The 21,289-nt window shown below is 47.1% G+C and overlaps 1 protein-coding gene across 1 annotated transcript in view; it reads left to right on the top strand.

Moving 5' to 3' along the window:
* The window catches only part of LOC147887107 (uncharacterized), a 203,402-nt gene that overhangs the window by 54,683 nt on the left and 127,430 nt on the right, over window positions 1–21,289 (top strand). The window contains exons 6-7 of the mRNA XM_087394519.1: window positions 1,010–1,101; window positions 1,261–1,364. Of these exons, the coding sequence (XP_087250645.1) occupies window positions 1,010–1,101; window positions 1,261–1,364 (196 nt within the window). The remainder of the gene's footprint in view (window positions 1–1,009; window positions 1,102–1,260; window positions 1,365–21,289) is intronic.

Genomic DNA, 21,289 nt, shown 5'->3' with positions numbered 1-21,289 from the left:
CTGGAGGAGGCTCTGGAAATCCCACAGGAATAGAAAGATCACTATCTTCTTTTGGCTTTCTATTCATGGAGGGATTGCAGTGAACCTTTGGAGGTCCAGATTCGGAGCCGACCCTACTTGCCCTCGTTGCCTTTCTGCTTCGGAGTCTATTCAGCATTGCTTATGGGATTGCAGACAGGCGAGATTGATTTGGATGGGGATAGCCAGGATCTTCAGTCACTTTGCCCATTCCCCACTCTTTATGACTTGGGGCTCGGTGGCTTGGCTTTCTCTTACAGGACCTCAGGTTTTCTATGAGGGACTTGACTCCTCCCGGGCCATTTCAGTTCGACATCATCGGGTTGAGCTCTGCTCGTTGGATGTGGTTACACACCGTCCTTTTACAGCTGTACATGCCTCTGTGGATACTTCTTGGGAGATTATAGCGAGCATAGCAGCCTGGCATATCTGGAGATCCAGATGCACAGAGGCTATGGAGGGTACTCAGGTTCATCCCTCGCACACATTGGCTAGTATCTGGACAGACATCGTACACACTCTGATGGCCGTATGGACGGGTATGCAGGGGGACTCCCGTGCAGCCTCAGCTAGGAGGGCTTCTTTCTTCAGGGAATGGAAGGATTCTCCTTTCTTCTCTGAATCTACTACAGGGTTGAGATGGCACTTTCAGCCTCAGCCTTGGTTTCTTTCCACCTCACTCTGAGGGGGTTTTTTATTATCCTCATGATTTCATGATGTATTCCGCTTTGAGCTTGCTCTCGCGGGTTTTTGTTCTTACTTAATAGAAGTCTTTTTCATGGAAAAAAAATGTTAATGCTTTCTATACATTCGGCAATTCCTAAAGGTGCTTTTTAGACCTTAGCAGAATCGTCTAGATTGTCAATGAGAATTGGGATTCATAAAACGATGCATTTATTCTCTGTATGAAAGAAGAACAGGATCGGTGTATTGGTTTCATTGGGTGTCAATGCTTGGCGACTCTATAATTTGAAATATTTCTTGACCCCAGGTATGGGATTTACAGACAGCTAGTTTGGTCGGATCCCGGAGATGGGAACAAAATGTGACAGCATTTTCCATCATCCAGGACAGTACATTCTTGTATGTGTTTTCTACTTTAATCTAGATGAAGTGATATTTCAGTTTATAAGTTGTTGAAATGCATAAGATATTCAAAGAAATTTTAAGTAGCTCAATCTTTTCTTGCGGGCTTAGGTTTTGAAGTGGGCTAAGCAATTAACGAACAATTTGTGTTCTTAGGTATATTGGAGATGCATTGGGTGCAGTAAATGTGTTGCAATATGACCTTAAAAAAGCTGAGGTTTTTGTGATGACATATTGCATTGCTGTACACCAAACGCTTGGTAAGTGAAACCTGAACCAATATGTGGTGCCCCCAAAACCCAGTGATTTTGAACCATTAGGATTGAAAGGTGTTGATATTTGGTTCATGTGAATGGAATTGGTTTGAATATATGTATAATTACAGCACCCCCTTCCGACATATTTCTATGATTTAAACTATAGCAACAAATTACATTGTTTTGAGTTCTTCATTAGTCTCAAGCGAGCCACGTATAAAAGCAATTTGTTTGCTTGCTTCCAGGTTTCATTCTCATTCTAGCAGCTGCAGTTAAGACAAAAACGAACACCTTGCCTTTTACAAACACAAATCCTGTATTTTCAGCTCATCCTTTCTCTTCTTCCCGGCCCCCCCAACCCCTTCCATACAACCCCCCCAAAAAAGGCTTCTACATAATGCTTTGAAAAATGATACAAGATCAGATCTCCATGAGGATGCTGACAAGAAAAGGAGATTAGATGCTTTGCAGCCTACTTCTCAGGGCTCCGGCTCACCACCTAAGGTAACCTTGAACCCAAACAGCCGCTGTGGTTGCCTATACAACAAACAGTCCATGATAATATATAACACGCGCATAGACCAAGCCTTGTAAAAATACTGACTACAATTTGCACTCTGCGGTCTTCTTGGATGCCTTTGTTCTCTCTAATCAAGTGCAATGTATACATAGTTGATGGGGCTGGCTACAAGGTGAATTTGTTGTCCTCCCATCGCAAGGTTGCAGCTTGTTACCTAGATGTGTGAAGCTGTGACACTGTCTATTGTCTTCCAAACACTGTCCTCCAGCAATTAAGGGAAAATGCTTGGAGGGTGTTATGGAATCATAGATCTTCCCACGTACAATGGTCTCCTCCCTTACCATATAAGCATGGGATATTGCCTCTATCCCAAAACTGTGTCCACCTCAAGCAGCAGTCACTGTGTGGCATCCTCCCAAGCGAAAACTTGTTGTATGCATCCAGCTGTGAAAATGATCGTGAGACCAAATTCCTTGTGTCAAAAGAGCAACTCCATAAGCCACGGCCCTATGGATCTGAGCACCATGGAGCCTCAGGATGGTTCTTACTCCCCATCCCGGCTAGGACCCACTGCTTTCCTCACAAACATTGGCGGATACACATCCACTACCACTCATATAATGGCTTGCATTTCAAATGATCTCATTTTTACTATCTGGAGTCAGTGGGAGAGTTGCATTAGGACCTCTGCAGCCACTCGAGAGAGAGATTGATAGTGTTCATGAGGATCTGCGATTGTTCCTTATTACCTGAGATTGTTTATGAGAGATGCACTGGGACCTTTGCAGCTGCTCGATAGAGATTGATAGCATTCATGAGGACCTGGGATTGCTCCTTGTTTTTTCATGTTACTCCATTTGGGACATTATAGACCACCCCATGGTTGTTTATTCATATTGTAGAGGCCTGGGATAGATTTCTCACTCTCCCAGCTCTGGTTTGATTTGTTTTGAATGGAGTAAATTACTTCTTACTGGAAAAACAGAGAATTGTTGCAGGGTGAAATACCTTGTAGAAACCCTGCACACAGGCTAGAATGTAATAGGGTTACCCTTGTGTGGACATTCAACTATGCGGTGATTTTCTCAACAATCAAAACACTTGATGGGTGTTCTATATGTGGTGGTCCTTACTTGATTAGCATCCACCTGGATGAGTCCTTTGGCACCATCCATGTAGTACATATGGTATTCTGTTTCATACTCATCTCATTGCCATAATTCAAACATTCATATGTATTCTTGAAATGCTACAATCACGAGAAGTAACCATGGTTTCTTTGCCATTGACTCCACTAGGCCCTGAAATGATGAAATTTGAGATCTTACTCAAAACAAAACCATTCTTTTGCTCAAGAAGCAATGTGATGATCTCATAGAGCCCATGTAGCTTTACTCTCACGCCCTAACACATGTCTCAGGAATAGAAGATCACTCTCTTCTTTTGGCTTTGTATGCATAAAGGGATTGCAATGAACCTCTGGGGATCCAGAGGTTCAGGGCTGACCCTACTTGTCCTCGATGCCACGCAGTAGTTGAGTCAGTTCAGCATTGCATCCGGGAGTGCAGATAGGCGAGGACGATCTGGAAGGGTGTTGCTAGGATTCTTAGCATATTTCATAGAGCACCCTTCTTCATGACTTGGGGATCAATGGCATGGTTATCTCTTACTGGTCCTTAAGTGTTTTTCAAGGGACATGACTCAAACTTAGCCTTCATTATACGATGACACTTTGTGGAGTCTTGTTCTCTCCAGGATGTTCCCTTCACTCCTTTCCAAGCTCCTTATGCCTCGGTGGACATATCATAGGAGATTCTAGCTAGCATTGCAGCTTGGCATATTTGGAGGGCCAGATGTACGGAGGCAATGGAGGGTTCCGAGGTTCACCCTTCCCAATCTATGGCTAGGTATATGGACTGATATGATACACACATTGGTGGCCATCTGGTTGAGCATGCAGGGATCCTCCAGACTAGCTACAGCCAGAAGAGAGACTTTTTTCAAAGTTTGGAAAGGATCTCCTTTCTTCTCTGAGTCTCCTTCATTGAGGTGGCATTTTCAGCCTCCACCTTGGATTTTTGTTATCTCTTTTTGAGCTGGTTTTTTTCTCATGCATGGCATGATGTACTCCTGCATTAGAGCTTGCTCTTGCGGTTTTCATTCATACTTAATGAAGTAATCTTTTTGAGAAAAAAAAAGCTAAAACGAATCTGTATTCCACTTTGAAACCCTAAAAACGAATCATTGTTGGTAGAAACGCAGCCTGGATCTTCAATTCTCAGCAGATAATTGAAGGTGCATCATGGAGAGGGAAAGAGAGAGGGTAGGCTAGGGAGAGAGAGAATATACTCAAAGAGAGACATAATGAAATGGAAATGAAATAGCAAGAGCAATGAACATAATGAAAGTACTCACATGTAGACCAAAGAGCTTGTACCTTGATACTTGATTGATTTGACACTAAACAAGTACAGCTCTTATATAGAGCACACACACACACACATGTGAACACCAATGCATATGGGATAGCTCCCCGACTAGAACACACCAAACTAACTCATCTTGACTCCATTTTCTAACACCCCCCTATGGAGGAAAGCTGAGTGACTACTGGAATGGAACCAAGAACATGATGACGACGGTCATCGAACTATGCAATGACAGTCTAGAACTAGACATGGCTCCCATTCTAACTTAGAGACAAGTGAACATGGCTCAGAGGCTAGTGAGCATGGTATAGACTCAGAGGCTTACCTAGCATGGCTTTGAGGCTCATCATGCATGGATGCATGACCAACTCAGAGGTCTAGGAGACCAATGCGCCAACGTCCTGGAACTCACATGCCAGGCGTGATAAATAGTGTTAGAAATCACCCAATAGAGGATAGGTACAGCGGAAGATTGATAGAATAGCCCACGAGCTCACATAGTGTGGTGTGGGGTGCGGAATCACAAATTTCTTAAACTTACGTGCATAGGATAGATGTGTAGACTCATCAATAGACAATGACCCAGCCAGATATAGAATACAAAATAATATTATTCTGTCCAAAGCTATGGACACAATACAAAAGAGATGATCTAGAGTCCCACTAATGTTGTGGTCCTCTGATCTTACGACAAGGTCCTTCTCCTATCTGCCGGTTATCTCTAGACTCGAGCCCGTGTGCTCCACCTCGAACGTTTGTAGACTTTCTGTCCAGAATGATCCTCTCCACCTTGCTGCTTATAGATGAGCCTAGGTGGGCAATCCTTCAAGCTCCGTCTGCAGCTTTTCTAGGTCTCTTGGTCCTCCAAAGTATAGGCTCCAAGATGGGTAGAAGACTGCTCCTGCTTCTTGTGTGAAGGCTGCTCCAGAGAATAATGAATGAGGGCCTGGAGGCCCTCTTTTCATAGACCTAGGGCCTGCTGCAAAAACTAACTCAGTCAGCTTCATTCTGGCCAAGCAGACTGGCCGACCAGTCTGCTGCTGGTCCAGCCCTTTAAGGGCTCTCAAACCGGGGCTTTTTGGCCTACACTTCTAGGGTCTTGTCCCTCCAATCAAGGCAAGGTCCCAGCCCTATATAAGGCATGCCACTGCCCACTAGCAGCCCCCCTTCGCTGCTCCACCTGGCCTCCATGTGGCCGACCCCATTGCTGATCTGCCCACCCCTCTACGCCATCTTCTTTTGCCAGATATCCCGCCACGCAGGCGCCTCTAACCTACTCATGACGCCACTTGTGTGCCTCTTTTGCAGGCCCATGACCTGCCCTTTGCCAGCGCCTTTTGGCCTACCATGATGCTCCTCTGTCAGCCTGCTGTGTGCTGCCCACATTGCGGCCTGTTTGCTGCCCATGTGGCAGCGCCTTTTACTGTCCTGACCTTGTGAGGTGCTTCCCATGTGGCAGCCCCCTCTCTCCTTTTCTCATGGGCACATGCCCTAGGTTTCCCTCCCCCACCATCTCCTCATATGGGGGCTTACAAAGGTGGAGGTGACCTTTCCAACAAATAGACCTATCAAAGCTAATACATGGCTTCCACAGTACATCCCTCTTCTGGCTCCGGGGACTAAGTAGGGACATGGAGCCACACACCATAAATATAAAGGCAATACATCATTTTAGGATGACTAACCAAGGCAGAGGACCTTTATTGACTCAACACACATGATTATTGCATTCATTTTTGGGAAACATCCTAGGGTAGAGTACCAAATAGAGCATGCTTAGAAAATATATGGATCATCATCTCCATTGTCCTCTAGAGGGAAAGAGAGAGGTCGGATTTCAGCAGTAAATTCATGAACTTGTGTCAAAGGGTCGTCATCTTGATTGTCACTTGTGGTAGTTGCAACCCAACTGGCATGGTCCTTAGTTTGTTGTTTGGCAAGATTTTGGTAGCATCTGTCCTCTGTATGACCAAGCTTGTTAGAAAAGGTGCACTTCAGACACTTGAATGGCTTTTTCTTTCCATGTGCTAGTGTAGGCTTGGGTTTCCATCTGCTGGTGGAGGCAAGAGCCTCTGTAGTATTTGAAGACGAGATTGGAGATTCTTTGTTCCGGCGATCTTTTTCGAGAAGAAGAGTCACCATATCATCAAAGGTAGTCGTGGCAAGCCTAAGTATTTCAAGAGTATGCTCAAAACGAGTGACTCCTTCCATACTCTTCATGAGGGGCACCATTTTGTCCTCTTCGTCCGGGGAACACTTCAGGCTGGAAAGTTGTTGTACAAGAGATTGCATTTTTGCTAAATGTGCACTCAAGGTATCACTATCATCCATTTTCAATTTATTTTATTTTTTTGCAAAAAGAGACTTCTATTAAGTATCAAAGAAAACCGTTAGAGCAAGCTCCATACGAGATACACCATGCAATGCATGAAATGATCAAAAGCCAAAAGAAAGGATTGGGGCTGATAGTGCCATCTCAATCCTATAGAATCCTCCGAGAAAAAGGGAGAACCCATCCAAACTCGTATGCTAGCCCAAATGGCTATCAAAGTATGAACCGTGTCAGTCCAAATCCCGTGAACACCTGTGAAGGGTGTGTTTGGGCGCCATCCAAGGCCTCTGTACATCTGGCTCTCCAGATGTGCCAAGAGGAAATGCTAGCCATAATCTCCCAGAAAGTATCCACTGAAGCATGAGAAGCTTTGAAGGGAGTAAATGGTACATCCTGAAGAGAGCAGGTCTCTATTACCTGCCTGCGGGCTGAGAGTGCCCAAGAAGAAGGCTCACCCTCATAAAACATATGGGGCCTAAGTAAGGGATAACCAGGTGACCGAGCCCAAAGTCATGAAGAAAGGGGAGGTATGAAAAATGCTGAGTATCCGAGCAACCCCTTTCCAAACAGTCCTCGCCTGATTGCAGTCCCAAAGGCAATGTCGCACTGACTCCTCTGCAGAATGACAACGAGGGCAAGTAGGGTCAGCCCCAAATCATGATCTCCACGGGTTCACTGCAATCCCTCCATGAATAGAAAGCCAAAAGAAAAGAGTGATCTTTCTATTTCGAAGGGATTTCCAGAGCCTCCTCTAGAAGTTCCTACGCAAATCTGTGGTGGTGAAGAAGTTGTCCCAATGGGGGGCTCTGGAGGGAATCCAACTCCTATCGCTCAACCGAAATCTCCTTGCATTACCAACGGTGAAACGAAAGAAGGGAATCCCCCTCTCTCGGTGTCCATGATCTATCCACTCCCACTCTCCTGGGTCCCACTGTAAGCACCTGATATGTGCACCTCCATATAACCACAATCTCCAGGATCCCAGGGCCAAGAGTAGAGGGTCGGGGTCTAAATACCACTGCAAGCCCGCTCCATGATCCACAAAGCTAGCATCCTGACAGGTTGAAAGGCAACCTCTGGAAGAATATCATCCGTGGATCTAGAAAGTATACACCCACCCCCAACGTCAAAGACAAGTGCAACCTCCCCAACACCTCAAAGAGCGATCACCTGAAGAGGAATTGCTGTCCTCGAGAAAGCTCCCATCCAAGTGGCAGAAGTAAATAGGCATATCAACTGTCCAGTCCACCGGGATGGCTGCATCTATCTATTGAATCCTGCATTCTACCCCTCTGAGGTGACTCACGGACTATAGTCTCTGATCCTTAGGTAGCCTGATAAATGCTTTCCATGTGCCTACTGTGAAGGCGGGCCCTCTCTCCCATCTAGACCAGTGCATGTAATGCGAAGTGCCCAGTGGTTTGCCATGCTCATCAAGAATACTATTATTCCAAATGATCAGCTGCCTATCAATCTCTTCGAGGGTAGAGGGCGGAACCCTGCGAAGTGTATTCCTGACGCTGCCCCAAGCTTTCAGGATGGTAGCCATGAGAGGAGATGCAGGAGATCTAAAAGGGGCGGCAGTAAAATCTAGCGAGGGCTGTCCACCCAATCATCTCCCAAGGTAGGTGTGGAAGCTTGAATGCGTCCAAAAAAGAAGTCCTTCCAAGGCTCCTTCCCAGGCATGAGACCCCTCACCACCACCTTACAAAGCAATGCCCTGCATTGCAGGTCCGGGTCAATGATATTAAGGCCCCGTTCACATGTATGGAGAATAATGGTCTTCCAGGCCACCCTCGCTGCAACATCTGCCGTGCCATCGAGTCCACTCCATAAAAAATTTCTGATTGTTCTAATGAGCTGAGTGATATACTCTCTAGACCGGCACTAGCATGAACACACAAACCAGGCGGTGGCCAAGAGAACCTAGTTCACTACCACAACTCTAGATGCAAGGTCAAGTTTGGCTGAGCTCCAAAAGAGAAGCTTTTTCCTCATATTCTCCAGTACTGGGGTAAATTGTTGTGCTGGAGAGATGGCCAACCCTACCTGGCATCTCAAATATTTGACAGGAACACCCCTCTGAATCCAGGAGAAGCCAATGTCAACTCCCCAACTTGGAGTGTCCTCATCGCTAATCCAAAAGCCAAAGGATTTATGCCAGTTAATGTGTGCTTGTGCAGCTGAGCAAAAGATATCCAAGGCTGTCCGGAAAGCGTCTAGTGACTACGAGGAGGCCTCAATAAAAATGGCAGTGTCATCAGCCAACTCACAGTCCACAAGCTCCTGCTCCTGTCTCAAGGGCGATCTCAGCCCATATAAACTAGCCTGAGATCTAAGAAAGATACTCATAGCGTCAGCCACAAAAAGAGAAAGGAAGGGGGCTAAAGGGCATCCCTGACGGACTGATCTGGAAATCTGAAACCCAGCACCCCTTACCCCTCCAATAAAAACTGCTGGCTGTGGGCTGATTTGTAAAGGGAGGCCACCCCTCTAATCCATGCATCGGAAAATCCAAATCGTAGAAGAGTGCCCTCAATAAAACCCCAATCTACTCTGTCATAGGCTTTCTCAAAGTCCAAGAGTAGAATTGCCAACCTTTGCTTGCTCTGCATAGCTTACTCTGAAGCTTCCCAAAAGGAAACGATGTTATCAAATATGCTTGTGCCATGCACAAAGCTTGTCTAAGTATCATGGATGAGGTCTGGAAGAAGGGGCTGCAATCTGATGCTGATCGCCTTGGCAAGAATTTTGTATAGAGTGCCCAAAAGAGTGATGGTCTCCAATGGGATACAAAATTCCTGTTGCCACCTTTCGGGATAAGGTGTACAAGTCCCTCGGTGAGTGAGTCACGCATCTCACCCGACTCCCAAATGCCCTGCAGGGCTGAAGTAATATGATCACCTATCTATAAAAAAAGATGGAGTAAGACCATTTGAACTAGGGCACTTGCCCTTATGAAGGGCGGAGAGAGAAGTCGTAAATTCTGTGTTGGTAAATCGTGCCTCAAGTGAGCATATCATCTCTGGTGTGACCAACACAGGTAAATGCTGCCAAACTGCATCTCTAGCCACATCTCTGGCCTGTGTGTCAGGACCTGCAGAAAGAAGGGAGGCATAAAAATCTGTCGCTAAGTGCATGACGGTATCCGGATGAGACTACAAAACCCCGTCAAAGTCAATAAGCTGCATGACACTCTATCTACTATGTCTGGGACCAAGTGTAGAGAGAAAGTGTTTATTGACTCTCCCTCCCATCTGTATTAAAAAAGACTCCTGTGCATGGAAGGCATACTCTGCTCTCTGATCTAGCAATGTCTGCAAGTGAGCCCTTGTTGCAGCAAGGCGCTCCTAGATCCAAGCATCTGAGGGTCGTTTTAGCTTCTCCCTCTGTAGGGCTGTCAACTGCCGGCGGATACCAATCTCTCGCCTGAGTACCTCACCTCGCCTAGTCTAGCAATAGAATGATAAAAGTCGATGATACTGGCAAGTGCTGTGGGCACATGTGAAGGTGCGGCCACCCCCCCTGCATGTGAGAAACCCAGATCTCCAAGACTGCCTCTCTGAGAGTATCATCTGTGTATAAGGCATCGAGGATCTTGATACAGGAAGATTGTCCTCTCAGATGGGGCTCTGAGATGGACAAAACTACCGGAAAATGGTCGGAGGTGGAAACACCAGGTGCAAATCAAACTGTCCCCCCTCTATCAAGAGCCCAGTCATCCACATAGAATCTGTCAATACGAGCATGGATAGGCATCTGCACCCTACGGTTCGACCACGAAAACAAGAGTGACTGAGACTGAATATGAAATGCGTCATCTAACCAAACATCTTTGCCACTGAATCTGAACAAGAAGACATCCTAAGCTGCTCTCTGAAGGGAGTGAATACCACCTTCTCTTCCGCCTTTCTTATCGGATGGTGTCTCAACCATGTTGAAGTCACCTCCAATAATCCAAGAATCTGCAATGTCAGCCCAACTCTCTTCAAAAAAGAACACGATCCCCTCTGTTGTTCGGAGCATAGAGGTTGAGGAAACCAACCTTACGTCCGTCAACCATGAGCGAAATCCACTGGGCCTTGGAGGGGATGATGGTACCGTGTCCAATGACCAGAGGGAGGATAGAGTCTGAAACTGATATGCAAGTACCTCCTCTGGTTCCCAAGGCAGGAAGCCAAAACGTTTGGCCTGAAAGCAACTTACCTGACTTGGAGCAATCTGTGGCATCCAATTTGTGTTCATGTAGAAAAAGAATGTCTAAGGAATAACCCTTGTATATTCCAACTGGCTATCCTCATTGGCGGGAGGAAGCGGGTGGGGATACCTTACACGACCTGGTGGCGGAAAAAGAACCCTCTACCGGAGCGGACCTCCTGCCATACACACGAGGTCCAAGGGGAGGAAAGTCCACTGGTGAGAGAGAGAAGGATCTCTAAAAGGAGATGCCGATAACTGGCTCTTCGAAAGTGGAGGGTACAAAATCATCATCTGGGAGGTTAGAGAGGTCCTCAAGAGTGGAAAAGAAATTCGCGGAAAAGGAATTCCGCTGAGCTAGTCCTGGGGAAGGGGTCCGAAGGATTCCTACCAAAGCAGGGAAAGAATGTAAGACCCCTTTCCCTTTGTCAACAGAAGGAGGCACCTGTGCTGTGTCTTGATCAAGAAGTGTTGCGGACGAGGTGCCAACAACTTGGGCTGCTGAAGGAGGCACAGCCTGATCCTGTGGTGGAGCGGAAGAAGACTCCTGAACAATAGGCTCCACGGCGGTAGCCTCCCGAGGCTCTTGAGGGGTAGTCTCCGAAGCGGCAGAAGTATGATTTGAAGTAGAGGGCCTAACTGCGACCGGAACCCACCAGGGGCCAGAGGTAGTGTGGTGTGCAAGAAGGACTCGGGTAGCCCTAGGAGGAGGGGGAGCCCGTGTCTGAGGTGGTGCATGTGGAGCGCTAGGTCCTGCTCTTGATCTCTGTCGTAACCTAGTACGAGCTGGTTGCTTTTTTGGCCTCTTCTTCTTCTTTGGGCAATCTCTGGCGAAGTGCCCGGAGGATCTACAAATCGTGCATTGGTCCTGACGACCTGCAACCTCAAATCTCTGGCAAAAGAATGACCCATCGGGTCGTTGTAGCATGATGTGGTCATCTGAAATGTTAGGGTTCTCAACAAAGACCCTAACCCTGGGTACCCCATCCATCCTGACCGCCTCAGCAACCGACGAAGGCTTGCCAGGAAGAGGGGGGATCTCTGCTACCACACCAAACCTCTCGCCAATAATTGAAAGAAGCCGGTGATAAATTGAAGGTAGACTAGGGAACCTGATGAAGACGAAAACTCCGTGCTTGTCCTCTTCAACTAGGTCAAAGCCCATTTGAAAGGGAAACAAAAAATCCTCCTGTAGCCTAGAAAGAGAAACCCAGTCTGTAGCAAGTCTCTCATGACAACTGGGGAATCTAGGCACACGTGAAAGAAACCTCGTCCCAACAAACGTACATCCTTAAGGTGGGGAGCGAGCTCCTGAGGAAGCGTCGCAAGCATCCAATCTCTAGCCTATGATTTGGAGGGTTGGGAGCCATAGATGCATGTGAAGAGAGTCATGGAACACTCATGCTCCAAATCCTTTTGCAATTGCTGCAGCTCGTCTTTTGAGAAAGTGACAGTTCTCGCGACCGATGTGTGTGGTAACGATTGAGTGAATGGGTACCCATTCGTCAATCGAGGTGGGAAAGGCCGACTCAAACACAAAGAAACTCCGTCCGCTTTCTTGAAGCCCAGGAGACCCCAAAAAAATAGGGGGTACACATGATGAAGGGAGAGGGTGAAAGGAGGGAGGGAGAGAGAAGATTGAGCAAGGAGGGAGAATGAATGAGGGGGAGGAGTCAGAAAGGAGAAAGGGAGGGTAGCAAGAGGGAGAGGGGAAGGGAAGGGGGCAGGAGGAGGAGAGGAGGAGGGGAGAGGAGGGGAGGGTAGAGGAGACGAGGAGTGGAGGAGGGGGGGCAGCAAAGAAACAGCACGGGGGGGCAGGGGGGCTGTGCAGGCAGCGGTGCAGGGGGGCACGCAGGCGGGCAGCAGCCAGATCGCGGGGGAGGGGGGGGGCTGCACGGGCAACAGTGCGGGGGGAGGGGCTGCAGCAGATCGTAGGGGAGGGGCTGGCAGCAGCGCGGGGGTAGGGGCTGCAGCAGCGCGGGGGGTAGGGAAGGGGAGAGAGGGAGGGGAGGCGGGGGGAGCAGCAGGTAGGGAGGAGGGGAGGGAGGAGGCAACAAGGAGGGGAAGGAGGGGGTAGCAAGGAGGGGAGCAGGAAGGAGGAAGGGCAGCGGGAGGAGCGGGGAGCAGCAACTTCACTGCAATGTCGGAAGCATTTTCAATTTATAAAATTGCAGCTTCAAGAAAACCTTGGAGTTTGTGATTTTGTTACCAAAAATATTCTCGAGACGTGCCCATATCACCTTGGCCGTTGATTTGAAGTCGATGCGATGAATCAAAGTATCATCAAGGCAAAGTCTGATGATAGTGATAGATTTTGAGTTGTGTTGCTTCCATGTCTTGAGTTGTTGAGAATCCATTGTTGGAGCGTCATCCTCAAAAGCATCCCATACATTTTCTTTCATGAGAAGCAACTGAACCTTAGTTTGCCAAGTAGGGAATCCCTCCCCCTTAAACTTCTCCACGAGCAATGAGTTTGAAGAGAGAGAACTCATTGTGTACCTCGGGAAATGACAACTTCAGTATTCAGCACTTCAGGAGCGGGAAAAGAGATGAAATTGAGGGCTGGAACTGAAGGCAGAAGAGGCAGAGGATAGAGATGTCATCATGCAGGAGATGGAGCAGCAATTTGTGGGCAAAATGAGGATAGCTCAGCTCATGTGGAGGAGAAGAGGCAATGAGCAGCAATGGCACGCATAATGACGCCAATGGTTGATGTAGCAGCAACTCTATTCAAGTAGGTATTTTCTTTAAAAATGGGCTCCAAGTGAGGTCATTTTTAGGGCGACCAATAGGTGAAACATCTCCACAACAGTAAGCAACTATTTCCTTCATAAAAACGTTCCCAAAACAGCAAAAACGAGCTGTTTTTGAGCAGAAAACGGGCTGTCTTTTTCACTACGAAGAGGTCCACTAATGCCCATTCTTGCCACAAGAATGGTGACTGAGTTTCTCCTTTGTGGGCAGCAAACCAAGCTCCATAGCTTCCGAAGGTGAGGCGAAGTTAGGAAAAAAGAATAAGATGGGAAGAAAGGAGTGGAAGGAAGCTCAATCATGGAGGAGAGGATGGCTTTCATTTGCGGGCTCCCCTCATCCTCTAGATTGATCATGGAGAAGGGAAAGGTAGGAAAGGAAGCTCTGATACCACATGAAGGTGCATGGTGGACACAGAGAGAGAGAGAGGGTGGGCTAGGGAGAGAGATAATAATACTCAAAGAGAGACATAATGAAATGGAAATGAAATAGCGAGAGCAATGAAAATCACGTAATATTTTTGCAATATTTAACAAGAACTTCGCGATAGAAATTAAAGAACACAAACTGAAATCTGAAAATCAGAATTGCTGCACTTATCTCAAATATTCTTTGCAATAGAATAGAGGGAGAGAAGAAGGAGACGCAGTATGCGCAACACTACGGCCCAAAAATAAGGGCTGGACCCCCCCGAAGGTCTTTATTGCAATAGAAAATACTTTGTACAACTGGCTTTGGGAAGAACATGAAGCTGAGTACAACTCTTGAATGAATCTGGGAGGCCTGGGCCTTTCTTTTATGGAGTAGGCTAGCAAAAAGCTAGGGCATTCTTTCTTTTTTTTTTTTTGCAAAAAAGAGACTTCTATTAAGTATTAAAGAAAACCGTTAGAGCAAGCTCCATACGGGAATACGGGATACACCATGCAATGCATGAAAAGCTCAAGAGCCAAAAAGAAAGGATTGGAGCTGATAGTGCCATCTCAATCCGGTAGCAACCTCTGAGAAAAAGGGAGAACCCCTCCAAACTCGAAGAAATACAGTCCTCCTAGAAGAGGCTGCCCGTGAAGGGCCCTGCATGCTAGCCCATATGGCTATCAAAGTGTGAACCATGTCACTCTAAATACCCGTGAACACCTATGATGGGTGTATCTGGGTGTCATCCAAGGCCTCTGTGCATCTAGCTCTCCAAATGTGCCAAGAGGAAATGCTAGCCAAAATCTCCCAAGAGGTGTCCACTGAAACATGTGAAGCTCTGAAAGGAATATGTGGTACATCCTGAAGAGAGCAGGGCTCTATCTCTTGTCGGCGGATCCAGAGTGCCCAAGAGGAAGGCTCACCCTCATAAAACACATGCGGCCCAGTAAGGGATAACCATGCGACCAAGGCAACCTCTAGAAGAATATCATCCGTGGATCTAGAGAGTATACCTCCATCCCCAACGTCAAAGGCCAAAGCATCCTCCCCGAAACCTCGAAGAGCGATTACCTATAGAGGAACTACTGTCCTCGAAAAAGCTCCCATCCAAGTGGTGGAAGTAATAGGCACCTCAACTGTCCATTCCACCGGGATGGCTGCATCTATCTGCTGAATCCTTCGTGCTACCCCTCTTAGGTGACTCACGGATTGTAGTCTCTGATCCTCAGGTAGCCTAATAAAAGCCTTCCAAGTGCCTATTGTGTAGGCGGGGCCTCTCTCCCATGCAGACCACTGCATATAATGGGAAGTGCCCAGAGGTTTGCCATGCTCATCAAGTATACTATCGTTCCAAATGATCGACTTCCTATCAATCTCTTCAAGGATAGAGGGCGGAACCCTTCGAAGAGTGTTCTTGAAGCTCCCCCAAGCTTTGAGGATGAGAGGAGAGGCAGGATACCTGAGAGGCGGAAGAAAAAATCCAACGAGGGCTGTCCACCCAATCATCTCCTAAGGTAGGTGTGCAAGCCTGAATGCGTCCAAAAAAGAAATCCTTCCAAGGTTCCTACCCAGGCATGAGTCCCCTCACCACAACCTTACAAAGCAATGCCTTGCACTGCAAGTCCGGGTTCCCTCCAGGCATGAGTCCCCTCCCCCTTCCCATGTAGGGAGAATAATGCTCTCCCAGGCCACCCTCGTTGCAACATCTGCCGTGCGATCCAATCCACTCCATAGAAAATTCCTGATTGGTCTTATGAGCTGAGTGATGCGATCCCTAGACCGGCACCAGCAAGAACACACAAACCAGGCGGTGGCCAAGAGAACCTGGTTCACTACCAGAACTCTAGAGGCAAGGTCGAGTTTGGCTGATCTCCAAAAAAGGAGCTTTTTCCTTATACTTTCTATTACTGGGGCAAATTGCTATGCTGGAGAGATGCCCAATCCTACTGGACATCCCAAATACCTAACAAGAACACCCCTCCGAATCCAAGAAAAGCCAATGTCAACTCCCCAGCCTGGAGTGTTCTCATCACTGATCCAAAAGCCAAAGGATTTATGCCAATTGATGTGTGCCCCTGCAGCTGAGGAAAAAATATCCAAGGCTGTCCGGAAAGAATCAAGTGACTGTGAAGAGGCCTCAATAAAAATAGCAGTGTCATCGGCCAACTCATAGTTAAGAAGCTTCTGCTCCTGTCTCAAGGGCAATCTCAACCCATAAAGCTCAGCTTGAGATCTAAGGAAGATACCGATAGCTTCTGCCACAAAGAGAAAGAGGAAGGGGGCTAAAGGGCATCCCTGACGAACTGATCTGGAAATCTAAAACCTGTCATCCCTTACCCCTCCAATCAAAACTAGGCTGTGGGCTGATCTGTAAAGAGAGACCACCCCTCTAATCCATGCATCTGAAAATCCAAACCGTAGAAGAGTGCCCTCAAGAAAACCCCAATCTACTCTGTCATAGGCTTTCTCAAAGTCCAGGAGTGGAACTGCCAGTCTCTGCCCGCTCTGCATAGCCCACCCTGTGGCTTCCCAAAAGGAAAATATATTATCAAATATGCTCCAGCCATGCACAAAGCCTGTCTGAGTATCATGGATGAGGTCTGGAAGAAGGGGCTGCAACCGGATGCTAATCGCCTTGGCCAAGATTTTGTACAGAGTGCCCAAAAGAGTGATGGGTCTCCAATGGGATACAAAATTCCTGTTGCCACCTTTTGAGATAAGGTGTATGAGTCCCTCGGTCAGTGAGTCAGGCATCTCATCCGAGTCCCAAATGCCCTGTAGGGCTGAAGTAATATGATCACCTATCATATCCCTAAAGGCTGCAAAAAAGGAGTAAGACCATCGGAACCAGGGCATTTGCCCTAATAAGCTGCGTGACACTCTCTCTACTATGTCTAGGACCAAGTGTAAAGAAAAAGTGTTTATTGACTCTCCCTCCCATCTGTATCCAAAAGGACTCCTGTGCATGGAAGGCATACTCTGCTCTCTAATCAAGCAATGTCTGCAAGTGAGTCCTTGCCATAGCAAGGCGCTCCTGTACCCAAGCATCATATGGTCGTTTCTGCTCCTCCCTCAGCAAGGCTACCAACTACCGCCAGATACCAATCTCCCGCCTGAGTACCTCACCTCGCCGAGCACTAGCAACGGAGTGATAAAAGTCGCTGATACTGGCAAGTTCTGTGGCCACATGTGAAGGACCGGCCAGCCCCTCGTGCATGTGAGAAACCCAGATCTCCAAGATTGCCTCTGTGAGGGTCTCATCCGTGTATAAGGCATCAGGGACCCTGATATTGTGAGACCGTCCTCTCAGATGGGGCTCTGAGATGGACAAGACTACCGGAAAATGTTCGGAAGTGGAAACACCAGGTGCAATGCAAACTGTCCCCCCTCTATCAAGAGCCCAGTCATCCACATAGAATTTGTCAATCCGGGCATGGATAGGCATCTGTACCCTATGGTTCGACCATGAAAATAGAAGTGACGGAGACTGAACATGAAATGCATCATCTGACCAAACATCTCTGCCACTAAACCTGAAGAAGAAGGCATCCCAAGCTGCTCTGTCGAGGGAATGAATGCCACCTTCTCTACCTCCTTGCTTATCAGAAGGTGCCTCAACCATGTTAAAGTCACCTCCAATAATCCACGAATCTGCAATGTCAGCAGTCCACGAGAGCAACTCTTCTCAAAATAGAACGCGGTCCCCTGTGTTGTTCGGAGCATAGAGGTTGAGGAAACCAACCTTACGTCCGTTAATTAGAAGTAAAACCCATTGGGCCATGGAGGGGGTTATGGTACCGTGTCCAATGATCAGAGGTAGAATAGAATCTGAAACTGATATGCATGTACCTCCTATGGTTCCCAACGCAAGAAGCCAAAAAGTTCGGCCTGAAAGAAGCTTACCTGACTTGGAGCAAATGTCTGACATCCAGTTTGTGTTCCTGAAGGAAAAGCATGTCTAGGGAACCACTTGAAACACCTGGATGGAGCTAATTCCTAATCATCTGTCTGCAACGGCGATGAGGGATGCCGCCCAATCCCTGTATATTCCAAGTGGCTATCCTCATTGGTGGGAGGAAGCGGGTTGGAGTACCTTACCCGACCTGCTGGCGGAAAAAGAACCCTCCACTGGAGTTGACCTCCTACCATACACACGAGGTCCAAGGGGAGGAAAGTCCACAGGTGAGAGAGAGAAAGATCTCTCAAGAGGGATACCGATAACTGGCTCTCCGAAAGTGGATGGTACAAAATCATCATCTGGGAGGTCAGAGAAGTCCTCCAGAGCAGAAAGGGAGTTCCGCTGAGCCAGTCCTAGGGAGGGGGTGCGAAGGATTCCTACCAAAGCAGGGATAGAATGTAAGATCCCCTTCCCTCTATCCACAAAAGGAGGCACCTGTACTGAGTCCTAATCAAGAAGTATTACGGATGAGGTGCCAACAACCTGGGCTGCTGAGGAAGGTACAGCCTGATCCTGGGGTGGAGTCGAACAAGGCTCCTGAACACTAGTCTCCTCCCAAGGCTCCAAGGGGGTAGCCTCTGAAGCGATGGATGTGTGATCTGAAGTAGAGGGCCTAACCGCGACCGGAACCCACAGTGGGCCAGAGGTGGTACAGGCTGCAGAAGGGACTCAAGTAGCCCTAGGAGGGGGGGGAGCCCGTGTTTGAGGCGGTGCGTGTGGAGTGGTAGGTCCTACTCCTGCTCTCTGTCGTAAGATAGTACGAGCTGGTTGCTTTCTTGGCCTCTTTTTCTTCTTTGGGCAATCTCTGGCGAAGTGAAACCGGCCTCTAATCACTCAGAGGGTAGTGGAACTAAACCTTTAATCACTTCAATACTTATTTACAGCTCACAAAGCATATATCACAACCATTAACCATTGCATGATCACCATTTGGCATTTACCCATTTGTTCACAAACAAAACCACTGAAAAAGTGATGGAGGCTAGAATGCCCATGCTCAACAAACATAGACAAGTGCACCCGAGTGGCCCCAAACACCGTGGCTTCCCTTTCAGTATTTCTTTATATTTCAAAGTGAAGTGATTACAAGTTGCATCTGGGAGACCTTCCCTGCAACTGAGCATGCAGCCCCAATTCACTAAGCCTTCGCCAGGCTTTCAAGCATAGAACACCATCATATAAGTGCACTTAACCCATAGGCTCAATCCAAAGGCATTCTCTTTTCCGAGTGCAATTCCATTGGCTGTCCAGATGCAATTACACTACACCCTAGCTGCACTCTCTTTGAGTGGTTTCTAGATGGCATTCACAAAGCTTTTCAAAGCTCCAAAATAAAATTAGCAAAGTACCCAACCAAAGAATGACTCATGGAGCACTGCCTGGGCACCTGTGAGCCAAGAAAGAGGCGGCACACGAGGCCAACCAATAGCTTATGGCAAAAAGAAATTGCAGCAGCAAAATCAAACTCACCAAGCCATGAAAACTCGAACCAAGTCCTCAATCGCCAAGAGGACATAGTAGCCAATGCCCAATTGCATTCTCAGCCAAAGAGGAGTGCAAAGGCATGAAGAAAGAGCATTTACAAGAGCCGACCAGCAAGAATTCCACTGAAAAATGCGAAAAGAAGCACTTCTGTCATGAAGAAATGGGAGTTCTTGGGCTCAAAAGAAGAGTGCTTCAGAGAGGAATGCATTGAGAAGGTTTTGGAGAAGTTTCATCGCTGGAAAGTTCTCCAAAACTGAGAAAAACCAGTCAACCAGCGTGTGGGACCACTCGAAATTCAACAGAAAGCTGTAGCTTTGCAAGAGGAGAGGCCCAGGAGGCGGTAGAAGCAAAAAGGTCCAGAAAAAGCCACTTTTGCAAATTCGACCAGGAAAAGAAGTGCTCAGCTCTGCCCGTTCTACCAAACGCACAGAGGGAAAAACATATCACTATGAAGGGGAGGCAGAGGGGAAGCCATCGGGCCAAACGGAAGTCGAGGAATCCAAACGGGTGAGGAGTTATGAAGAAAAATGGAATTCAGCTGAAGGAGGTAGCATGTATCACTGCTAACATTTCCTTCTCGTATGTCTGCAAGTATAATTCAGCATCTTTGAGAACTCTACTCTCATATGCAACCACTCTGCCATCCTGCATCAAAGTGCCTCCTATGCTGTTCGCACATGCATCACAAGTTACAGCAAAGGGTTTTGCAAGATCTGGCAAGATAATAACGGGTTCAGAACACAACTTTTGCTTCAGCTCTTCAAAAGCTGCATTTTCCTTTGGTCCCCACCGAAACGGTACAGCTTTCTTTTGTAAAGCATGCAAAGGAGAAGCAATTTCTGCAAAGTACTTTATAAACCTCCGATAGTATGAACACAACCCAAGAAAGCTTCTGACTTCATGCAGATTTTTCAAAATTGGCCAACTGCTTACGGCCTCAACTTTTGCAGGATCCATCTTGACTCCATCCTTTGACACTATATGACCGAGAAAATGAATCTCATGCATAAAGAACTCACTTTTCTTGGTGTTTATTAATAGCTTGTGTCTTTTCAACTCTTGAAACACAATAGTGAGGTGTTTCCTGTGCTCCTGCTCATTTTTAGAGAACACAATGATGTCATCGAAGAAAGTGCCCACAAACTTTCTGTGTGCTCTAAAAATTCAGTCCATCATTCTATTGAAAGTGGTAGGTGCATTAGTCAAACCAAAAGGCATCACAAGGAACTCATATAAGCCAAATGAAGTGCGGAAGGCAGTCTTGTAGACATCTTCAGGCCGTATCCTTATCTGATGGTATCCACTTTTGAGGTCAATACGACTGAACATTGAGGAACCTTCCAACGGATCCAATATATCATCAATGCGTGGAATTGGAAAACGTTTCTTAATTGTGACTTTATTCAAAGCCCTATAATCAATACACATTCTCCAACTGCCATCCTTCTTTTGCACAAGCAACACAGGGGAACAGTAAGGAGAGTTACTTGGCTGTATTAATTCCTTTTCCAAGAGTTCCTTCACTTGTGACATTATCTCTTCTTATTGTGCCTTACTGACACGATAGGGAGGTATATTAGGTGGTGAGATTCCTGGAATTATATCAATTTGATGATGCTTGGGCCTCTTGGGAGGTAATTCTTGAGGAAGTGCATTTGAGAAACAATCCTGAAAATCTGAAATAAAAGCAGCCCTTTCTCTATCTAAAGCAGAAAGAGTAGAGCCTTCCTGAACTGGTTGGCTGTCCTCTTTGACAAAAATCAAGTACGCTGAAATATGACGCTTTATTACATTGGAAATACAAGAAGCTGAAATACAGGGATGGACTCCCCTTTCAACTTT

This window comes from Dipteris shenzhenensis, chromosome 23, assembly GCF_047967505.1.
Source record: "Dipteris shenzhenensis isolate YYH24624 ecotype China chromosome 23, Dip_SZ_1.0, whole genome shotgun sequence".
Taxonomy (NCBI): Eukaryota; Viridiplantae; Streptophyta; class Polypodiopsida; order Gleicheniales; family Dipteridaceae; genus Dipteris; species Dipteris shenzhenensis.
Note: the sequence above shows the minus strand (reverse complement) of the source record. Positions and strands in the feature narration are given on the sequence as shown.